The sequence below is a fragment of the Dermochelys coriacea genome, chromosome 14 (genome assembly GCF_009764565.3).
Source record: "Dermochelys coriacea isolate rDerCor1 chromosome 14, rDerCor1.pri.v4, whole genome shotgun sequence".
Taxonomy (NCBI): domain Eukaryota; kingdom Metazoa; phylum Chordata; order Testudines; family Dermochelyidae; genus Dermochelys; species Dermochelys coriacea.
In genome coordinates, this window is record NC_050081.1 from 7421421 (window position 1) to 7440461 (window position 19041).

General features: G+C 38.9%; 1 protein-coding gene across 1 annotated transcript in view; it reads right to left on the reverse strand.

Moving 5' to 3' along the window:
- The window catches only part of CEP112 (centrosomal protein 112), a 297948-nt gene that overhangs the window by 216439 nt on the left and 62468 nt on the right, over nucleotides 1-19041 (reverse strand). The window contains 5 exon segments of the mRNA XM_038371118.2: nucleotides 3169-3248; nucleotides 10865-10924; nucleotides 11978-12070; nucleotides 13657-13786; nucleotides 14129-14283. Of these exon segments, the coding sequence (XP_038227046.1) occupies nucleotides 3169-3248; nucleotides 10865-10924; nucleotides 11978-12070; nucleotides 13657-13786; nucleotides 14129-14283 (518 nt within the window).

Sequence of the window (19041 nt, forward strand, 5' to 3'; positions counted from 1 at the left end):
ATAAATTATATTTATAAAATGATATGGGAGCTCTCTCTTAACAGCTCCAGAAGATCTCAGTACCATCACCTGCCTGTCAAATCTAGAGTACTCAGAAGGATACTGGCCTAATCTGATTTTTCTGATCACTAATAAAAATAATGGAATTAGTAGAGAAGTATGAAGGAGATCTTTGCTTCAGTCCAATAGAATGCATCAGATACAGTCTCTGTCCATCTCACTCTGAAGCAAAACTGAGGATGCTTTGCAATGAAATATTTCAAATTTATCCAGTTCTCTATCTTTTAAATCAATAGGATTATTTACAGATTAAGGTACTACTCCACACTATTAAGAATGACTGGTCCTAAATTAACATTACATGTCAACGTTTTCAAAAGTGGATGTCTCAATATGCTGGAATGTTCCAATTACCACTTAAGAACTGTGACAAAGCTCTGTCCTTGCCTCTGTAGATCTCGCATTTCCTGGCGGATTTCGCTAGCCTCAGAGGCTCACTGTGACCCTCCACGTAACCCTTCTTTCTCTAGAGACAAGGGTCACAGTCTACTGAGCCATTTTCATCATAAGCCAGCAAGGGAGATGAGGAGAAGTTATCCTTCCTTGCACAGTCTCTGTTGTCTCCCAGTCTCAGTGATTAATCAGGGGGCAAAGGTGGGGGGGGGGGAGCCCGGGCCCACCCTCTACTCCAGGCTTCAGCCCAGGAACCCTAAAAGTATCAGCTATGGTAGCTGACCTTTTAGAAACATGACATGTACAATTCCCTGGGCTATTTCCCCCACAGCATCCCTCACTTCCTCAAGCTCCACTTCACCCTTACCTCAGGGCCTCCTTCCTTGTGCCTAATATGGTGTGTACTACTCAGCCTCTCCAACCACGTAACTTCTTCCCACAGCTCCTGACATGCACTCCCACCCGACTAACTGGGAGGCTTTTAACTAGATTCAGCCAGCCCCTGATTGGCTTCAGGTGTCCCAATCAACCTAGCCTTCTCCCTGCCTTCTGGAAAGTTCTTAATTGGCCCCAGGTGTCTTAATTGACCTGGAGCAGCTGCCATTTCACTTATCCTGGTACCATGGATTTGTTTAGCCTGGAGCTAATATATCTATCTCCCACTACTCTTCCATAGCCATCTGGCCTTGCCCCATCACAGAACATAAATAGCCCTTTTATTACACGCAAGTGTTGATTTGAGAATCCAGTTATCAGATTTAAACAGCCCATTAAATGGCTCAATTTTGAAAAATGGTCGCCCACATTAAAATCTAAACTCAGATGTATAGCATGTCTCTTCACATAGCTTGAAAAATTCACTACTGAATTAGCATGGCAGTGAATTTTCAAGACATGTAGCATTTCAAAGTACACATCAAAGATTAGAATCCAGGCCCCTGACTTTAATTTTGGCCCCCTGTGCTTAGACTCAGATACTACACTTTAGATCAGACACTACAAAAGGTTTACACCACACTAAATCTACTTTGTTCATTAATCATTGACACAATGGGCTACTTAGACCGTGAAAAGCTGTCATACCAGATGTATTATGTCAAAACAATTGAAATGTATGTTTTAAACCCAGATTCTGCCTTCAGATACAAGGCACAAATCCTGGAAAATCACTTACACACAATATGACACACAAAATGAGCTCAAATACAGCATCTTAGATCCGAATCAGCCTTTTTAAATCTAAGTAATACAATTTCTTATGATTCTTTCCTGAAAATAATGTTAGTGTGCATTTCCAGTAGTCACCTTTTAGTGAAGTAAAATGCATAAGTTAACCTGTGCCTTCTTCCTGCATAATACCTCTAAGATCTGGTCTTTATTCTCAGTCCATACAGCTAAAATTCTCATCCAGGTCCTCATCATCTTGACTACTGCAACCTCCTTCTCTCTGGCCGTGACAAATTCCATCTTGACTACTTACATCCTTCCAAAATGGTGCTGCATAGATTATTTTCTTGGGCCATTGCTTTGACTAACCCTCTACTGGCTCTCCATCCTCCACCATATCTAACACATATGATGTGTCTTCATTTTAAGGATTTCATGGCATATCCCGGCCCTACTTATAATATCTTATACAGTATCAAGATGTCAATCCCTGTACCCACTGGGCAACTGATGCCTACCTTGCCCACCAATTTGTAAAATTTTCCAACAAGCACCTTCACACTTTCTCCCATGATTCCTCCTTTTGAATGGGAGGAGCGCCATACATATAGAAATGTGCAAAGGTACCACATTTTCCTTCTTCAAATCCCTCCTTCCAACTCTTCTCTATCATAATGCCTACTACAAACTCAACAACAGAACAGAAGATGTGTGTCATGACGGCTGCTATCATGCAGATTAGTATTGTTCCTCAAACTCCCCCAGTCTATTTGTTGTATCCAGCTGTTGTCTTTCATCTTAGACTTAGATTGTAATCTCTTTGGGACAGGAACTGTCTCTTTTTTATATCCTTCGATTTTATATACTTATACAAGGCCTCTCACTGCAATATCTGAGCACTTCTCAATCATTAATATATTTATCCTCCCAAGAGATCTGGAGCGTAAGGAAATACCGTGGGGGGGTACTTTTATCCCCATTTTACAGATGGGGAACTGAGGCACAGAAACTAGGTGACTTGCTCAAGGTCACAAAGGAAATCTGTAACGGTACAGGGAATTGAACCCAGATCTTCTGAGTCTCAAGCTAGCATCTTAACCACTGAATTCTGTTTGTATAGTACCTAGGGGCACAACTTTAGGAACTACCACAATTACAAATAAACAACAATACATGAACATTTCAGTTGTAACCTGATTCCCCTAATAAATGTCCACAACAACTAATCTTCAGTAAGGAATAATGGTCTGCAAACCTCAGTTCTAAACTGAAGCTGATTTGAGTTACTGAAGGGGAAAAGAGCATCTGAAACCACTAAGTTCTATTTTGTTACATTCCTATCACTTAAAACCAGATGAACTGATTTTTTTTTAATTTTTACAGCTGACTAATAAAACCCTAAAAATAAGGTTTTATAATGGAAAGCTGACCCAAACGAAACTATAGGAGTGTTGTTATAAAACACAAAGCATATGGTTTACTTACTGAATTTGAATAAAAACAGAGACATTTAAAGAAAGAAATTATTCTTTATCACGTCTCACTTACTTCAAAGCCTCTTCCAGTTTGCGAATTTTCTTTTGAGCATCCCCTCTCTCTTTATCAAGGTCATTTTGGAAGCCATGAATCTACCATTTCAAAGAAAAATTTTACATTTTAGCTACTACAGCATGTGATCAACAGAATGATTAAACATTACTTCAATTTTGAACTTAACAAATTAGTTTCGTATAGGTTTAGATAAGAAGTTGTTGAAATATAATCAACATATGTAACGTGATATTTCCACAGTTCAAACAAAGTTTGGGGACAAAATTAGCAGCAGGCTGAAACTATCAGAATATAACCTTCTCTACTAGTGTGATTTTTCTTCCTGTCCAAAGAAATGTTAAACTTCTACTGTTAAAAATACAGTAACTGTATTAAAAAGAACTAGTTTTTTCTTTAGTGTCAATTGCCATATGATGATACTAAGAGATCATAAAATAAAGGGTAGATAATAAGAGAGATAGATTTGTCTGAACCATATCTTACTCTGCCTAATAGCCTAGACATGAGTTCCTACTCGTTGACTTGTTCTGAATTTAAACTTACAATGGATTTTTATAAAGAAGATTTTTTTCACAAAGCATTTTTTAAAAAAATTATTAAATGGGTTAAAAAAGTTACTTAAGCATACTGGCCACAGTATAACATACATTCAGATACTATGGCATCCAAGAGCAGTTGTCCTGGGGAAAGAAAAGATACAGAGGAAGAAGACAACTGCACTACTCTAGAATTCTTCACCCTCATTGAAATAAAAAGTGAGAGTGATTCAACAAGCATGTGAGAAAGACTGCATATACTCTTAGCAACATTCTTCAACAAGCACAAGATAAGTCAAGGTATATTAATCTGTTCTCATTTTGAAATTCTTGGGTACTGTAATTTTGTAGTTTATGTGAACTGTGCACTGTGTATGTAACCTAAACACCCAAACAAACGCACACCCATAATAGTTTACAGAATCTTTAACATAAATATAACTCCCTCAGTCAGCCAATATATGAATATACTCTCACACACACACACCCCTTTCCTCCCGTCCATGTACAGATTCCAGAAGATGTGCACAGAGACACATGCTTACTCTATCTTACAGGCCCCATTTCTTCTAATTTCATCTTTTTTCTCTTTTTTTAAATCTATTTAGATTATAAACTCTTTGAAGCAAGGACTGCTTTAAATGTTTGCACAGCACCCAGCACATTTTGGGTGCTATTATAATAAAAGTAGTAAATAATAATGATTTTAAAAAAAGATTACTGACTTCTGGGAGCAACCAAGCTGACAATTTTGTTCTTTTAAGGCATTACATAGTATAGATCCTAGCTATCTGAGATCACCTCTCTCCCTGTAAACCATTTCTGAGCTCCTAGGCTGTTTCTAACATGCCCTACCTTTTAGTGTCAGATGGCTAGTAGCAAATTTTAATCCGTGGAGGGTTGTTTACTCTGATTCTGTTGGACCAACAGGAGGACGTGAGTTTCAGAGTTTGTCAACCTTCCAGGCATGGTACAAAGCACATCTGTTCACACTGGTTTTTGCCAAAGGCAGGTTAGGTGTCAAGGTTTTGGTTTGTTTGTTTTTTTTTTTAAGCATTGCTGAGGTAATAGTGTAGAGATGTTACAAAAAAAATACAGATATGAGGGTGACAAAGATCATGGTAAATTTAGGGGCTGTTCTTCTAGCACACAATTATTTGCAGCATGATGTTTGATTAATATGAATGTTCTCAGAGGCTCGGGAAATAGGTGCACAATTTTATGCATACCTAATTGAAAAGATTGCATGGTTCTGCATAAATTATTATATTTATTGATAGTATATAAGAATTGATATTAGGATAAAGTGGGCATTAAATATGTTAATTTCAAAGTAATGAGTGTGATGAAATTACATCAGAGAGAGAAAAAGAACAGATGGAGCAAACAAATACAATTTGGTTTATGAAGTACAGAAGTCTAGAGTGGCATTGAGAACATTTAGAAGTAGTACATGTGCCACCAGCTAAAAAGTGTTGTGAACGTGTACAAATGATGGGAAGTCACAGCTCTGGTTCCACAAAGCACCTCTGTAGTTCTACAGAAGCCTCACAGGGAAAAAAAGAAAATTCAATAAACCCCCACACCCTATAAACGTCTACTATGTGACCCACAGGAATCCAGTACATTTTAGCTGATTACATATTGCAAAAGTATTTGCACAATATGATCAGAAATCGTATCTCTAGAAAATATCTAGGCAAGAATCTGTGTTAGTATCAATGACCTTGAATGTCTGTAACAAGATGCAACTGAAACACTCCAACACTGATTTCTCAGATGAAAAACAAGAAAGGAAAAACACACTCACTAGCAGAAAGTTTCAGTATAGAAGCTAACTGTGTGGAAGTCTGAGTATTTAGCTAGTTTGGAACATTCTCAGAGACAGAAGGATTTTCCATTAGGGTGATCGGAAGTCAGTATTTACTGTCCTAGCATATTATATATGTATAACAGCTGTCTCAAGAACTGCTCTTGATAATATTGTATCACAGTTACTACACTTAGCTGCCTGTTTGGAATACAAGCAGATTATTTGTAAAAAGCAGGTGTTTCCTTTACTTGTAAAACCATTTAGCCTAACCGGTTCCTGATTTAGTAGATTAGTATCCTTAATCAAACAGTGACATTTAGGGTTATTACCTATTATTTGTTTGATGTTCAAGGATCTTAACAGGGAATAGTCACCATAGATCAATAAAGGTTATTAGATACTGGTATGTATTTAAGCCAACAGATTATACCTAATAATGCATGCTTCCTTTACTCAAAAACAGGCTATTGTTTTTAGTATTTTATAGCTGAATCTGCCCTCTATTTTATGGGCATATGTAAATAATATGGTTCACATGTATTTTTTTCATCTCATCTCAAAGATTTTCACAGTACACAGTTACATTAAGGCTTCTGAACATGTGGACACCTGTACTATCTCTATCAAAACAAAAGTTTTACCCATCTTGCTTATTATCACACAATTGTATAATCCATCCTGAAATAAGCTTTATTGCATCTATTTCAGGAGTCAAAGGGCATATTCTCTAAGGGATGGGATGACAACAGTTGTTCTTGACCTGAAGCTCTCAAGAGATATCACAGAGATAGAAAGACAAAAGAAAGCTGAACTGAAGAGACAGTAAAAAATATGAACATGCTAGGAAGTAATAATTCCAACTCAAATGTGTGTATATATGTATATATGCGCACATATATTTTGACCTGGTTCTGCATCAGTTTAGACTTGAATTGTTCTTGTAGCAATGACAATTGTTTTGGTAATCAATATTTTAAAAGAAAATTATGTGTGCCATTTAAAAACAAGACTTGTTTATTACATGTAAATAAATCATTAAAATATTATTAATGTTGCCAAGTCGCACACTCAAAAGTTAGGCCATTCTAGTACCACCACCCAACTGCCACAAAAGGCGGGGGAACTTGATGGGGCCGGCGGTGAAGAGGGCCAGCTCCACAGCAAAAGAAAGAGAGACACACTCATTGAAGCTCCTCCCACGCTCTTGGAGTCTCTGGCACCCACTGGCCAGATGTGGGAGAGTGGTGCTGATTGGGCCATATCCCCTAGCTCTAGGGATTTTATCTGGATCCCAGGCCATGTGGAGCCTCTTCCAGCTCCATTCCTTAGAATTAAGGTTGCCTGGGATGAGACACTTTGCCAGTGGGTTTCCAGACATATTTGCTGACAACAGTGGAATGCTGAGACTAAGGGAACTTGGGCTCCATTCCAGGCTCATCTATCCTTTCCTCCTAAGCCTGATCCCTTCTGCCCCATCCCCTCTAACCAGTTCCAGTCCATATTACACCACTGGCTCCTCATCCTAGTCCCATTCTCCTCACCTAGCCAGGCTCAGTCTCTATTGTTCAGGCTTTTGATCCAATTGCCAGTCTATTTGCTCAGCAAGTCTTAGTCCACCCCTGCAAGCCCCATCTCCTCCTTTCCCAGTAGTTATCGCCAGTCCTCCCCACCCTACTCCTTGTTTCCAGTCTTCATGTCCAGCCAGTCCCAGTTCCCTCCCTGAATTCTCCATTCTGGCTCTCCCCCTGCCCACGGTCCCTATCCCCATCTCCCTCCACAGGCTTTTCATCCAATCTCTATGTCATCTTCTCACCCCACACTTCCAGGTTCCTTAACTCAGTCTCTTTGTCCAGCCAGTACCAGTGCTCCCCGACATCCCAGCTCCTTCTCTCCTCTTCTCCCACCCTATTGGTTCCTAGTCCCAGTGTCCCCTTAGCTCCTCATCCAACCTGTTTCTCCCAAACCACTGGCTCTCTGGTTCCCCAGCCTTTTCCTTCCCTAGCTCCCACACCTTGCCTTGCCAGTCCCAGTCTCCATCCCCAGCTCCCAACCTCTGTCTCCCTGCCAGTCTCCAATGCCAGTCTTAACTTTCTCCCCTCCCCCAGGTTCCATGTTCCAATCTTTTCCCTTAGCCCTCCCACACAATGCCCTAAAACCAGCTCTTCTACCCTCTGAATTTGAATCATACAACTTTCTCCTCCATACTGCCTTGCAGGGGGGATAAGAGAAAAAAAGAGACAGACTTCCTGCTCTCAGTTCTGGTGCCCAGACCTATCCCTTACAAGAAAAGTTCAGCTTTGCCACTGTAGCCCTGAGCTATATGGTCAGTCACCTTTTAGGAATGGCATAGTCCTGTCCTGTCACACACAGGAGCTGAGAGTGGACTGAGCACGCTCAGTCACTCTGTGGGGATAGTGCATGACCAGTCTAGTTAGCACTACAAGAGGTTTGAGCATACTCAGTCAGGATGGAATCTCTAGATTAGATTACACAGAGGAAAAATATAGATCCAACCTGGCTATTCCTCTCACAATGAAATCTTGTTTATCACTCTCAGACGCTCACTCTCCCCTACTGGAAGGAATTATCCGGTGCAGCCAAAAACTTGTAATTCCAGCATAAACATTCTGTAGCCAGATACTGTCCAAATTATGCCAACCCACCTCGATTTTGACCTTCAACATTCTTATTATTAAATTCTTGGGTCTTTCTTGACTAGCTAACTTTACCAGACTGAATTATGGGTTTTTGCACATGCATATGGAATCTAGAATAACACTGAAACATTTCCACTTGTGATGCAAGAAAGGATTTGAATTTTGGGCATGTCTATGTAAGCGGGGGAATAGAACCTTCCCGGCTTCTGTACTACCCCGGAGAAGTGGGCTAGCGAAAGGATCTGAGTCCTCACTACCACTTCCTTTACCCAGTGGCCTCCCTGCCCTTGAGGACTCCCCTTCCACTCTCCTGTCTGGCAGAGTCCTCGTAACCCTAACAAGGCTGGGCCCAGGATTCCTGGGGGGCTCGACCCCCAACCCTGCTGTGGTCACCTACGACAGGGGCTAGGGTGTCCCCACTCCAGGGTACTCTCTCTGCACTGGGAATTTCTCTGACCCACTGACCATCCCATACAATTTAAAGCAAATGAAAGTTATTTAATCAACAATTTTAAAAAAAGATAAGGAAAAATGGAAAAGGTTAAAGGAAACACATCAGCTCGCTCTGTGGCAGGGAACATCACAAACAGTGTCTCTGGAATGTCAGAGCAGTTCACAGTCTGTTCCTTGTAAGTCCCAGGTCTTCTCAGGCCCTAGCTTTGCTGCAGGGATGCTGTGGGTTGGACACTTGCTCTGGTGGTGGCCACATGCTCTCAGGCTCTAAGTGGTAGGACCCTTCTTCCCAGTGTCACCCCCGCCCTGTTGGGGTTACGATCCAAGCCTGGCCTGCAGAGCCTCTTGGCTGAGGTGTCTCCCTGTGCTGGGCTTGCTGCCCAGGGTCCCCCTCGGTCTCCCCAGCTGCTCACCGCACCCAGCTCCAGACTGCTCCAGCCCTAGCTGCACCACTCGGTCTCTGCACTTCTGATGCTGCTCTGCCTCCAGCTCCCTGGGTAGCTTCTTTGGCCCCTCTGGCTCTGGTTGCTGCAGCTTGGCTCCCAGGACAGGTCTGCTGTGCAGGCTGCTTCTGTGACTCTGCTCCCAGCACTGACCTGCTTCCTGGGCTGCTTTTCTGGCCCCTCTGACTCTGGTTGCTGCAGCTCTGCTCCCAGGGCAAGTCTGCTCTCTCTGGGATGCTTTTCTGGTCCCTCTGAATCTGGCACAGCTCTGCTCCCCAGCTCAGCTTGGGCCCCTGCTTTCTCCTTAGTTCGGCCCCACTCTGTCTGACCCAGGCAATTCCAGCTCACAGGGAGGATGGGACCTCCCGACTCCCTGATTAGCCTGCCCGCCTTGTCATTCAGGCTGACCTAGAGCATTGGCCTCTCCCCATTGTTCCTGAGGGCTGTCAGTCTCAGGGTCCTGATTCCCCATCGACCCTTCCCCCTTTTTAGTACTGGGAGCTAGCAACTAAAACATCCCCACTGAATGTTAGTAAGGGGTCCCCTTACATCTACATAGCCCCACAGTCTGGACTACAGGGGCATTAGAACTAGCTTAACACAAACTAGGTGTGAATTAAAAAGTATCTATTTTGCATTAATGTAGTCCTAAAAAGGGTAGAACCTTTTCGGACTATGTTAACACGAACGAGGTATGTTTTAGCCACACCCCCACAGAGTCTGCACATTGCAGTTACAACACACCGTGCTACTGCACACTGCAATTCACACCTCTGTACTGAATTGTAGGGCTGTGAAGATAAGCCCCAGTGTCACTATAGGTTTCAGAGTAGCAGCCGTGTTAGTCTGTATTTGCAAAAAGAAAAAGGAGTACTTGTGGCACCTTAGAGACTAACAAATTTATTTGAGCATAAGCTTTCGTGAGCTACAGCTCACTTCATCGGATGATCGAGCAAACAATGTATCATTTAGATCCAGTGTTCCTTTTGTTATAAGTAAATGAAGAGAAGTTCACTTGTAGTTGTTTTTCAATTCATTCACAGTACGAGTTTGCTACTAATGCTTAAAAAATAAGTCATGCAAGTCCATTATGCACACGTTTATACATACATTCTGTTATTAATCACTATAATAGCCAAACACCTAAAGACAAAGTCATTTAAAAAACAAAGTCATGTGGAATAATTAACTCTGGCAATGAATGACTGTTTCATGTCAACACCATTGATATTTAAGTACAAAAATTTGTACATATTGGCAAAGTGCTGCAGATTAAATATGCTCTATAAGAGCTAAGCACATTTTTTTTTTAAATTTCTGCTCTCAAAACACTACTCTGGAAGATGTTAGAGCATATGTATGGGTACAGGTAAAACGTACAGTAAGTATTGGTTGGGAAAAATGATAAAATATCAATAGCGATTTCAAACTCCCTCTGTCTTCTACTAAAACAATAGCAGAGAGTGAAAAATGACAGTAAGAACAAAAGTAGTACCTAATAGGGCCCTGTCTGCATCCTCTTCACTGGGGTGAATTTCACCCTAAGTGAATTAAATACCATGCATTAATATGTTTCGAACCACAGACATTATACTTCTGGAAAACATTTTAACAGCTTAATCCTTGTTTAAAAGCTGCTTATTACTAGACAAGCTTTTAGGTTTCATCAGTTACATACCCCCTTTCTGCCCAATATTCACTTTTTTATGGATTTGTGGATTTAAATCATTAGCTGCTGCCTAAGACATCTGGAAGTACACATAACATTTTCATTTTTCCTTCAAACTCTACCTTTTTTTCATGAATCCGCTCTAAATGAAGTTTTTCCTGTTGAAATTTGTGTTCTTGATCCTGCAAATTGAGGAATTTATTTTTAATAAGGAATCACTACTTCTTTAAACAGTTTACTATAATTCAAACGCAGCCCTTACCTAGACAAAACCTGGACATTTTACTAGAGCGCAGTATGGTCCATATCAACCAAAGTGTCCAACTTTATTTCATAATTAAACATTAATCTACAAACAATTTTAAGATGTTTTATTTTAGTTCTAAAAATTACACAGCATTATTACTAATACTTGATTAGCCTGGGGGGTCTCCAGACTACCAGTAAGACGACACAGGTTCAGTTACAGGTCTCAGGGCTTATCCACACGGCCATTTAGAGAACAGCAAGCTAATATGCTGAAGGTTTACACACTGGCTTGCTAAACAGTAAGTATGTGTAGACAAGCCCTTAGTCCCTAGCTTCCCAGACTAAAATCAGATGGGAGGCAATGAAGTTAGACCTTGATGAGTGCAAGAGGGGAGAAAGAGTGCTTCCTCCTTGCTTTACAACAATTCAACCTATCAAATAAAAATGCTGAAGGATTCCAAAGACAGTAGTACATAGTCGTCCTGTGCCATCAAAATGGCTACTCTTCCCCAAGTAAGGGTAGAACATGATGAGATGTGGAGAAAAGGAGATACCTAGGGATAACAGGGATGCACTGTAGGTGCAGGGAAGCAATAGTTTGAGTATCTATGAGAAGGTAGAAAATGTAACTGAATTGTTTCACAATTGTTACAGTTCAACAAGTTTATGCTAACTTTTACAAACAGATACTGCTATTAAAGATAGACAGGGATTTCTTTCAACTTTGTACTTCTCTATAATCCATTGATACACATTTTTATATCAGTTCAACACACAGGAAAATAAGACAAATAGCCACATGTTTCTTTAAAAGACTTAGCTAAAAGAATAAGAACAAGTTCTACTCTGTTAAGTGTAGAGGGATTGGCTCCTCTGATTTCCAGGAACTCCAAAATATATCTTAGTTTGTCATTCTATTCATACAAGTCTTAGAAACAAGTAAAAAGGGCTCTTCATTTTTCCAGAGTGAAAAATTCAGGGCTCACCCTCAGCTGTTGCTGCCTTTGATGTTCTGATTCTTGTAACTGTTGTTTTAATTCAGACACCCTCTGTTCTAATTCTTCAATCACATCAGATGCCTGTAGGGATTTAATAGAAAAGTGAATGTTTGTCTTGTAGTCTTTATTTGCTCTACAGAAATAAGTTACTCTTTCCCTTTTAAAAGTTGCATCAAAAAAGTAGAAAAAAAGATAAATATGGAAAAGATCATCTTTTTCAACACAAGTCATATGTACTTCATTTCTATTTGTCCTTAAAAGTGCAGATGGGACTGTAGTCCAAAATTATAAAACAAAAATAAAAAACAAAACAAACAGGCTGCTGATTCAAGAAAGAAATTTGAAAATAAAATGGAGACAGTCATTTAGCATTTCCTTATCAAAGATCTTAGCATTCCAGTATTTCAGACCAAAATGTGGACGTCATGTTTGCTCTCAGTTAATCAATAGTTTAGAATACTCTACAGTTTTTTAAATTCACTATGTTTTTATAATATATATTTTATGTGAATATAATGTAGGCTAGATAACCGATCACAAAGGCTACTTATAAAAAACTAATTTCTTACATTTTTGTGCTGATTATTTGAAAGGTTCAATTCAAAGACGTATGCAACAAAATGTTGCATGAATAAAAACAAGACAATATTTTAATGTGTATCTGAAGAAAAATACTTTTCTTTATAACTCTTTTGGTAACATTTTCAAAGCGGCCTCATCCAACTCTCTAAGCTTTGTGTCAAAATTTGCATGTCCAAGTTTTTCAGCACCTAAAACCTTACATTCATACATCCAAAACAAGAGCTCAGATAAATGGTTTGCCATTTAACTCTGTCACGAGGAATGTGGCAATTTTGAAGTATATTACACACAGAGACATCTTGCACAGAAGTCTTGCATATGTCTTCTCTTTTATGTAGTTATATAATGCACAAAAGAGTACAGATCACACACAAAACAATACATATCCTAACCCACAATGCCCTTTGTTAGTTCATCCTTCCCTTGGGAGTCCCAGGAGGCCATCTGGGCTCACAAAGGCAGGCAGGCAGGCAGGCAGGATGTGCTCCCTCATACAGGCCCCCACATTGCATTACTTCTCCTTCATGAAGTCTTCTTCCCCAGCTTGCCTTCTCCCCTCTTAGCTGTGCTCTTCCTCTCTTTATATGCCCCCCTTTCCAACACCTGGTTTTCTTTGTTCTATATTTTGGATATTTTCCATTGCTCCTATTTTCCCACCTCCCTGCAGAGGGGTAAGATAAAGCTAGTTTTCCTAGGCTTGAGTCCACCCAGTATTCCAAGGTGTTTTCACCTGAAGAGAGGTCACTGAGTTCTAACAACCCTGCACTGTATATGGTCTAGGAGGATGTGACACGGTCATACATGCAGGGATGCAATCCACTTACATATTGAGGCATTCAAAAAATACAGCAATTTCATAGCACAACTTCACAATATCAAACAAATTTCATAAGTTCTACAGACAGACCCCCCCAAGCCATCAAGAAAGTGAGTAGCTCCTTTGAGTAAAGTTATTCACGTGCCTTAATATTTGCACGATTGAAGCCTTACAGACCATTTTGAAATTTGTCCCCTTATGTACATAATTGGTAGGCAAGCATTTTTATGCCCATTATTCGTGGGAGGTTGTACATCTGTAAACATACCTTAGCCGCAGAGAGAGCATGTTCCTGTTTCATAAAACTTATGTCAATATCATATTTGTTTTGTTGTTGTTGAATATTCTGTTCATAATCTTGTATAATGCGATCCTTCTCTTTCTGAAGGGAGTTACACCTACAAGTATTAATAAAGGAAAAATAAAATGGAAACTTTGGCACTTTATTTGCTTTATGTAATTTTGCTTTATGTAATTTTTCAAGCTTCTGCAAAATTCTATTCACCCACCTAGTCCTCTCAATTGATAAAATGTAAAATAAAATTGTACAACGTAAAATATATTTGTTTTTTTCATGATCATCATCTTGGTGAGTGTCGAACAGTGGTTTTTGCTAAATTGGGTTGCTAAATTTTCATGACAATTTCCAAAGGCTGAATTATTGAGCACTGATTTTCTTGTAGACAGAGAGTGATGTTTAGTTTTGGAATTGCTTTGGTTAAACTCTATTTATTAATTACCTTGATTTCATCTCTTGCAGTTCAGCACATACTGCTTGGTAGCATTGCTCTAGATCAGTCTTTTCTTGAGATAATTTCTGACGCTGTAAATTACTATTTTCAGCCTCTACAGTCAGCTGCTGGACACGGGCCTCCAGTTCTTTGACCATCTGGTTCTAAAAGAATAGGTCATTGTTAAGAATAAATTAGTGCACACCCCTGTTGTTATTCAACAGCCTAGAGCAACTGTGGTTCTCTGGTGGTCCAGAGAAACAAGAGTTATAAAAGCAAAGCTGTCATCAATCAGGACAGTAAATTCTATAATGTATCAAAGCTTTCAAAATATACATGTTTCAAACAAAGTAAAAGTGTGACCTCTGCCCCCAGACCCAAACTGGAACAATACTTGCACTAGATTCTATAGATTAAAGTTTTTATAATATGAAGCAAACAAACAGTTTAAAGAAAAAATTTCTATTAAGGATAATGTATCTTGAGCTATTTCATACCTGTCAGAACAAACAACACTATGATCAATGAAATATAGACAGCCTGCATGTAAAACCAAGCCCCAAAAAGAAACTTGCAAGATTAATTCCAGTAAACATATATATATTTTCTTTATTTGTCGTCCCTTTCAAGAACCAAACAGTCAGTTGGTCAGATAAAGCCTTTATTGTGTTGTTTATGGAATCCAATTCATTTAATTTGTACGTATATTGGCACCAAAGTTTACTATAATAAAATACTTATTCAGTTACTAAAATAAAATCATGGCTATGCCTGTTCCCAATAAATATACTGAGGGACCAAAGAATGAAGAATTCAGGAGCTGTTCATTATTGCAGTCAGTCTCTTTTAGTGTCACATCCAGAGACTGCAAAAACAACATGATATAGCAGCTGATAAAAGACATGTTCCATACATAAAATACTAGTTTCTTTGTATATCTGAGTAGTGTTCACATATGTGTATGACATACTTTGAGATATAACTGATAAGTGCGGCATAAGGGGGCTATTAAGAGACTGGTTATGATATACATTATTACAATATTCAATAATGCTTGACACACAAGTCTTCTTATCAATTTACAAATATTAACAAATACCATTCACAAATACAAACACCACCCCATGAGGTAGGTGGTATTATCCCCATTTAAAAAATGGAAAATTAGAAGCACAGAGAGACACACACCCTGGCTCCAGGGGATGCAGCAATCAGGATCTGGCCTAGAATACAGGCATTCCAAATTCCCTGCCTGCTTCCCTTTATGTTTACCTCTCCTTATATTATATTATAAATGTACACTGAATATTTTTGTGTTAAACACAATTTCATGACATTCAGTATTCCAAAGAATATTTTTTTTCTCTTCTCCATTCTTTCCTAAAGTAATCTTGGTGTATAAGGAAATGAGAATAGAATTCCTGAGAAGGCAGAGGTGGGAAAATAAGACACAGCTGCCTTTTCAGGATGTTCAATCAAAGTTATTTTTATATTAACAAGGTTTGGAGTTGGGGGAAGAGGAGAGGAAGTGGAAGAATATTTTCACCCTCTGTTAAAAGAAAGTAAAAACTCAAACATCTGTCAACTCCATTCAATTTTTGCAGTATATTTAATGAAACCTGAGAACATTTCTGACACACTCATGCAATCAGATAAGCACTACTCAGCTTTGCAAAACAGTCTAAACACACCAAACTTAACCATACACTTGCGTTGCATTTTAAAAAGACTCTTTCCATTAATGCAAAGCCAGCGGCAGGGTCTGGTTTGTTTAGACAACAAGAAAGTCAAGTATATTTTACTTTTAAGTTGCAGGATTTGTCATGTAGCTAGTGGAGATTACTATCTTGTTTTTGACAAACAGCAGCTTTCAGACATCCTGTACCCAATAGATTGAACTATATGATAAGATAGGAGGATATCCCACTTTGCCAGCTGGGGGAAATTTGGCAGTAAAAAAGTTATCACTTAATTGCCAATGAGAACAGTGCCTTCAAGATAACTTAAGATGTCAAGTGGGGCACAACAAAGCCATCTCCTAAGAAGCTTGTAGCATGCAATGAAACTGTGTTACAATTAACATGGAAATCTGCATGATGGCTGTAAATTTAGAACAAGATACAGTAGTAGTTTCAAATCAGGGTAATAACTTTTATAAATGTATGAAAACAGTGCATTTTATTATGTACATGTAGTATAATATAAGGGGCTCTCTTCATCTAGTCTGTATTTTGGCCAACATGCCCTTAATGAAGAGCACATTTAAGAATATTCCTGAATCTTCTACTGTGACTGATAAAGCTGTTCACATGTACTGTGGAAATTCCCCCATAATCCAGCAGCTGTTGGTTACAGTATGGGTCACCAGAGCTCCTGGACTACATAGATGTTGCATCTCGAGGCTGCGCATGAGGGAGTGCAAGATCAGGATCTAAAACAGGTGTCAAAGAAGCAGCTACATCAGAGCTCAGAATTTGCCCTTTAAGCATGTAGGCTATATTAACTCGTCAATCAATTTTGAGTGCTTTCGCAATCTAGATTTGTGCACTAATCTAATCACCAATGGGTATTCATATTATACCCATGGTGGATTTCACACTTAATTCCAATCAAGATCATTAAGGATCTTCCAAATTATTAACTTGTTTTGGCCCTCCTTAGGAGTTTTTCTACAGATTATAATTTGAAATTACTGTCACCCATTCCTAAGGAATTCCCTCTTTCTCCTTGCATTTTCACTCATGAAACATGTCCCTCCTCAAAACATTTTTAACATGACAAACACTAAACCATGTCATTGTAGAAAATGTTATCACCCAAATGTTTAAAAAGAAGATACAAAAGCTCTAAATCAGAGCCTTCCTCTGGGCTCTCAATGCATTTTGAATTATCCCTTTAATTTACACTGTAACTCCTCAGGGTATGGACTGTGAGTTCCCCTGTATCTTAACAAAAATTAATAAAAAAAAACTCAGTCAAGATTAAGCATCAATATTCACCCAAAATATTTAAAATGTTAGGAGGTGAAGATGTCTTTTAGCAGCACAGCATATTTCTTACTACGTAATATCACAAATTATGAGATGCAACTATTAAGGGCCTTTTACCATAAATTGTCACAGTCTAGTAAAATATACAGCATGAAAGTACTGGGGGGGAGAATTAAGGAGCAACACTATGCTTCTAACTCTTGAAGTGGCTTGGTTTGTATTACACAGGTGATATTCAGCTTCTAGAAGAAGACATCACTCTCAGGACCTCAAGTGGCTGACTCATATTACATAACCCCCAAACTCCTCCCCCAAACATTCTTCTCTGAGTTGCACAGATGTAAGTCCAGAAACGACTCCGCTGATTTAGACCATTAATTCATCTTTCAATTAATCACTTGCATGGGTGCACACATTCCCAGGCCTTTCTCTTTTTCCCAAATATCCTCCTACATATACAGTTACCACAGACAACTGCTATGGATAATGGTAAAGTCAAGTCTATGGCAGAGATGGTTGAAACATGAGTGAGATAGGCTACTTATGTAATAAAACTAATGCCAAAAAACTCCTTTACATAAAGCTTTTATAAAACGTTTCCATAGCTAGTAATCCATTGTTGCTTCAGTGTTTTATAATTATTGATGCTAAATCACACACACACTTCATAACCATTGCTATCTGCACTAAAGTATATTTTTTTTCCAATAAATAAAAGTTTGTTTTAGTGGGGGAAACACTTGTATTATAACATTGACAAGAGTTATATCATTCAGCCAATTCACTTGTTCACAATAAATGGCACTCCTGACAATATAAAACGCCATGAAAAATGAAAAAAAAGTCTAAAATAACAAAAAAAGAGAAACTAATTTTCAGTGACAGTCTAGTCTTTCATCTTAAGCCATGCCTTGAACTCTACCTTGTTTAATTATTAAATCAGGAGCTGCTCAGCAAGATCTGTCTGCTTTTGATGGTTCTTAAATTCAATCCTGCTGACAGACTGTGTCCATTTTTCTCCTTATTTACTGTTGCCTATGACAAGGTCTGAATGCTAATTTTTAATTCAACATTCATTAATGACAGAATAAAGTTTATTTGACATTGCCCTTCAGTTCATTCAAACTATCACTTTTCTTTAATGTCTCATCTTGATGACCAAAGTACAAGATACCTCTTCAAAAGGGACTTGATTTTTGCCAACTAATATTTACTTTATAAACTGTTTAGTGTACAGTAAATACAGTTCACAATTGACTTTCAAATTATCTGCCTTTTAGTATTTTAACAATACACAATGTGTTCCCCTGAGGTTTTTAAGAATTTATGTGGAATTCAAATGAACTCTTCTTCTCCAAGTGTGTTAAAACACATCTAGGTGAAGGTTAGTTGCCTACTGCTTCTTTCCTTGGAGGATTGTCTACCACTGCTAGACTAAGCAAAGAAAGGTTACCACCAGTAACTGCAGGTGTTCCAATACACTGCCTGTATAATTCCACAGTTCTGGGTGGGGACTATCCTTAATGACAAAATTAGTACCCTCTCAAAAGCAGCAACTATTGCTTCCACACACATGCTCCCCCATGGAGCAGAACATTTGAGGCATAGTTATAAAAACTACCACCCCAAATATATAGTTCCTTCTACATATTCAAAATCTATAACCAAAGGCTCTAAAGAAGCCTCTTTCTTTGTGTATTGCCTGTACAGAGCTTCACTTCCAGAAGATTAAGTAATAGTACATACAGTACTCCAAAGAGAGATTCTCCCAGGGCGTCAGCTATATGGGCCATTTGACTTTAGCAAAGCTTTTGATATGGTCTCCCACAGTACTCTTGCCAGCAAGTTAAAGTAGTATAGATTGAATGAATGGACTATAAAGTGGACAGAAAGCTAGCTAGATCATTGGGCTCAATGGGTAGTGATCAACGG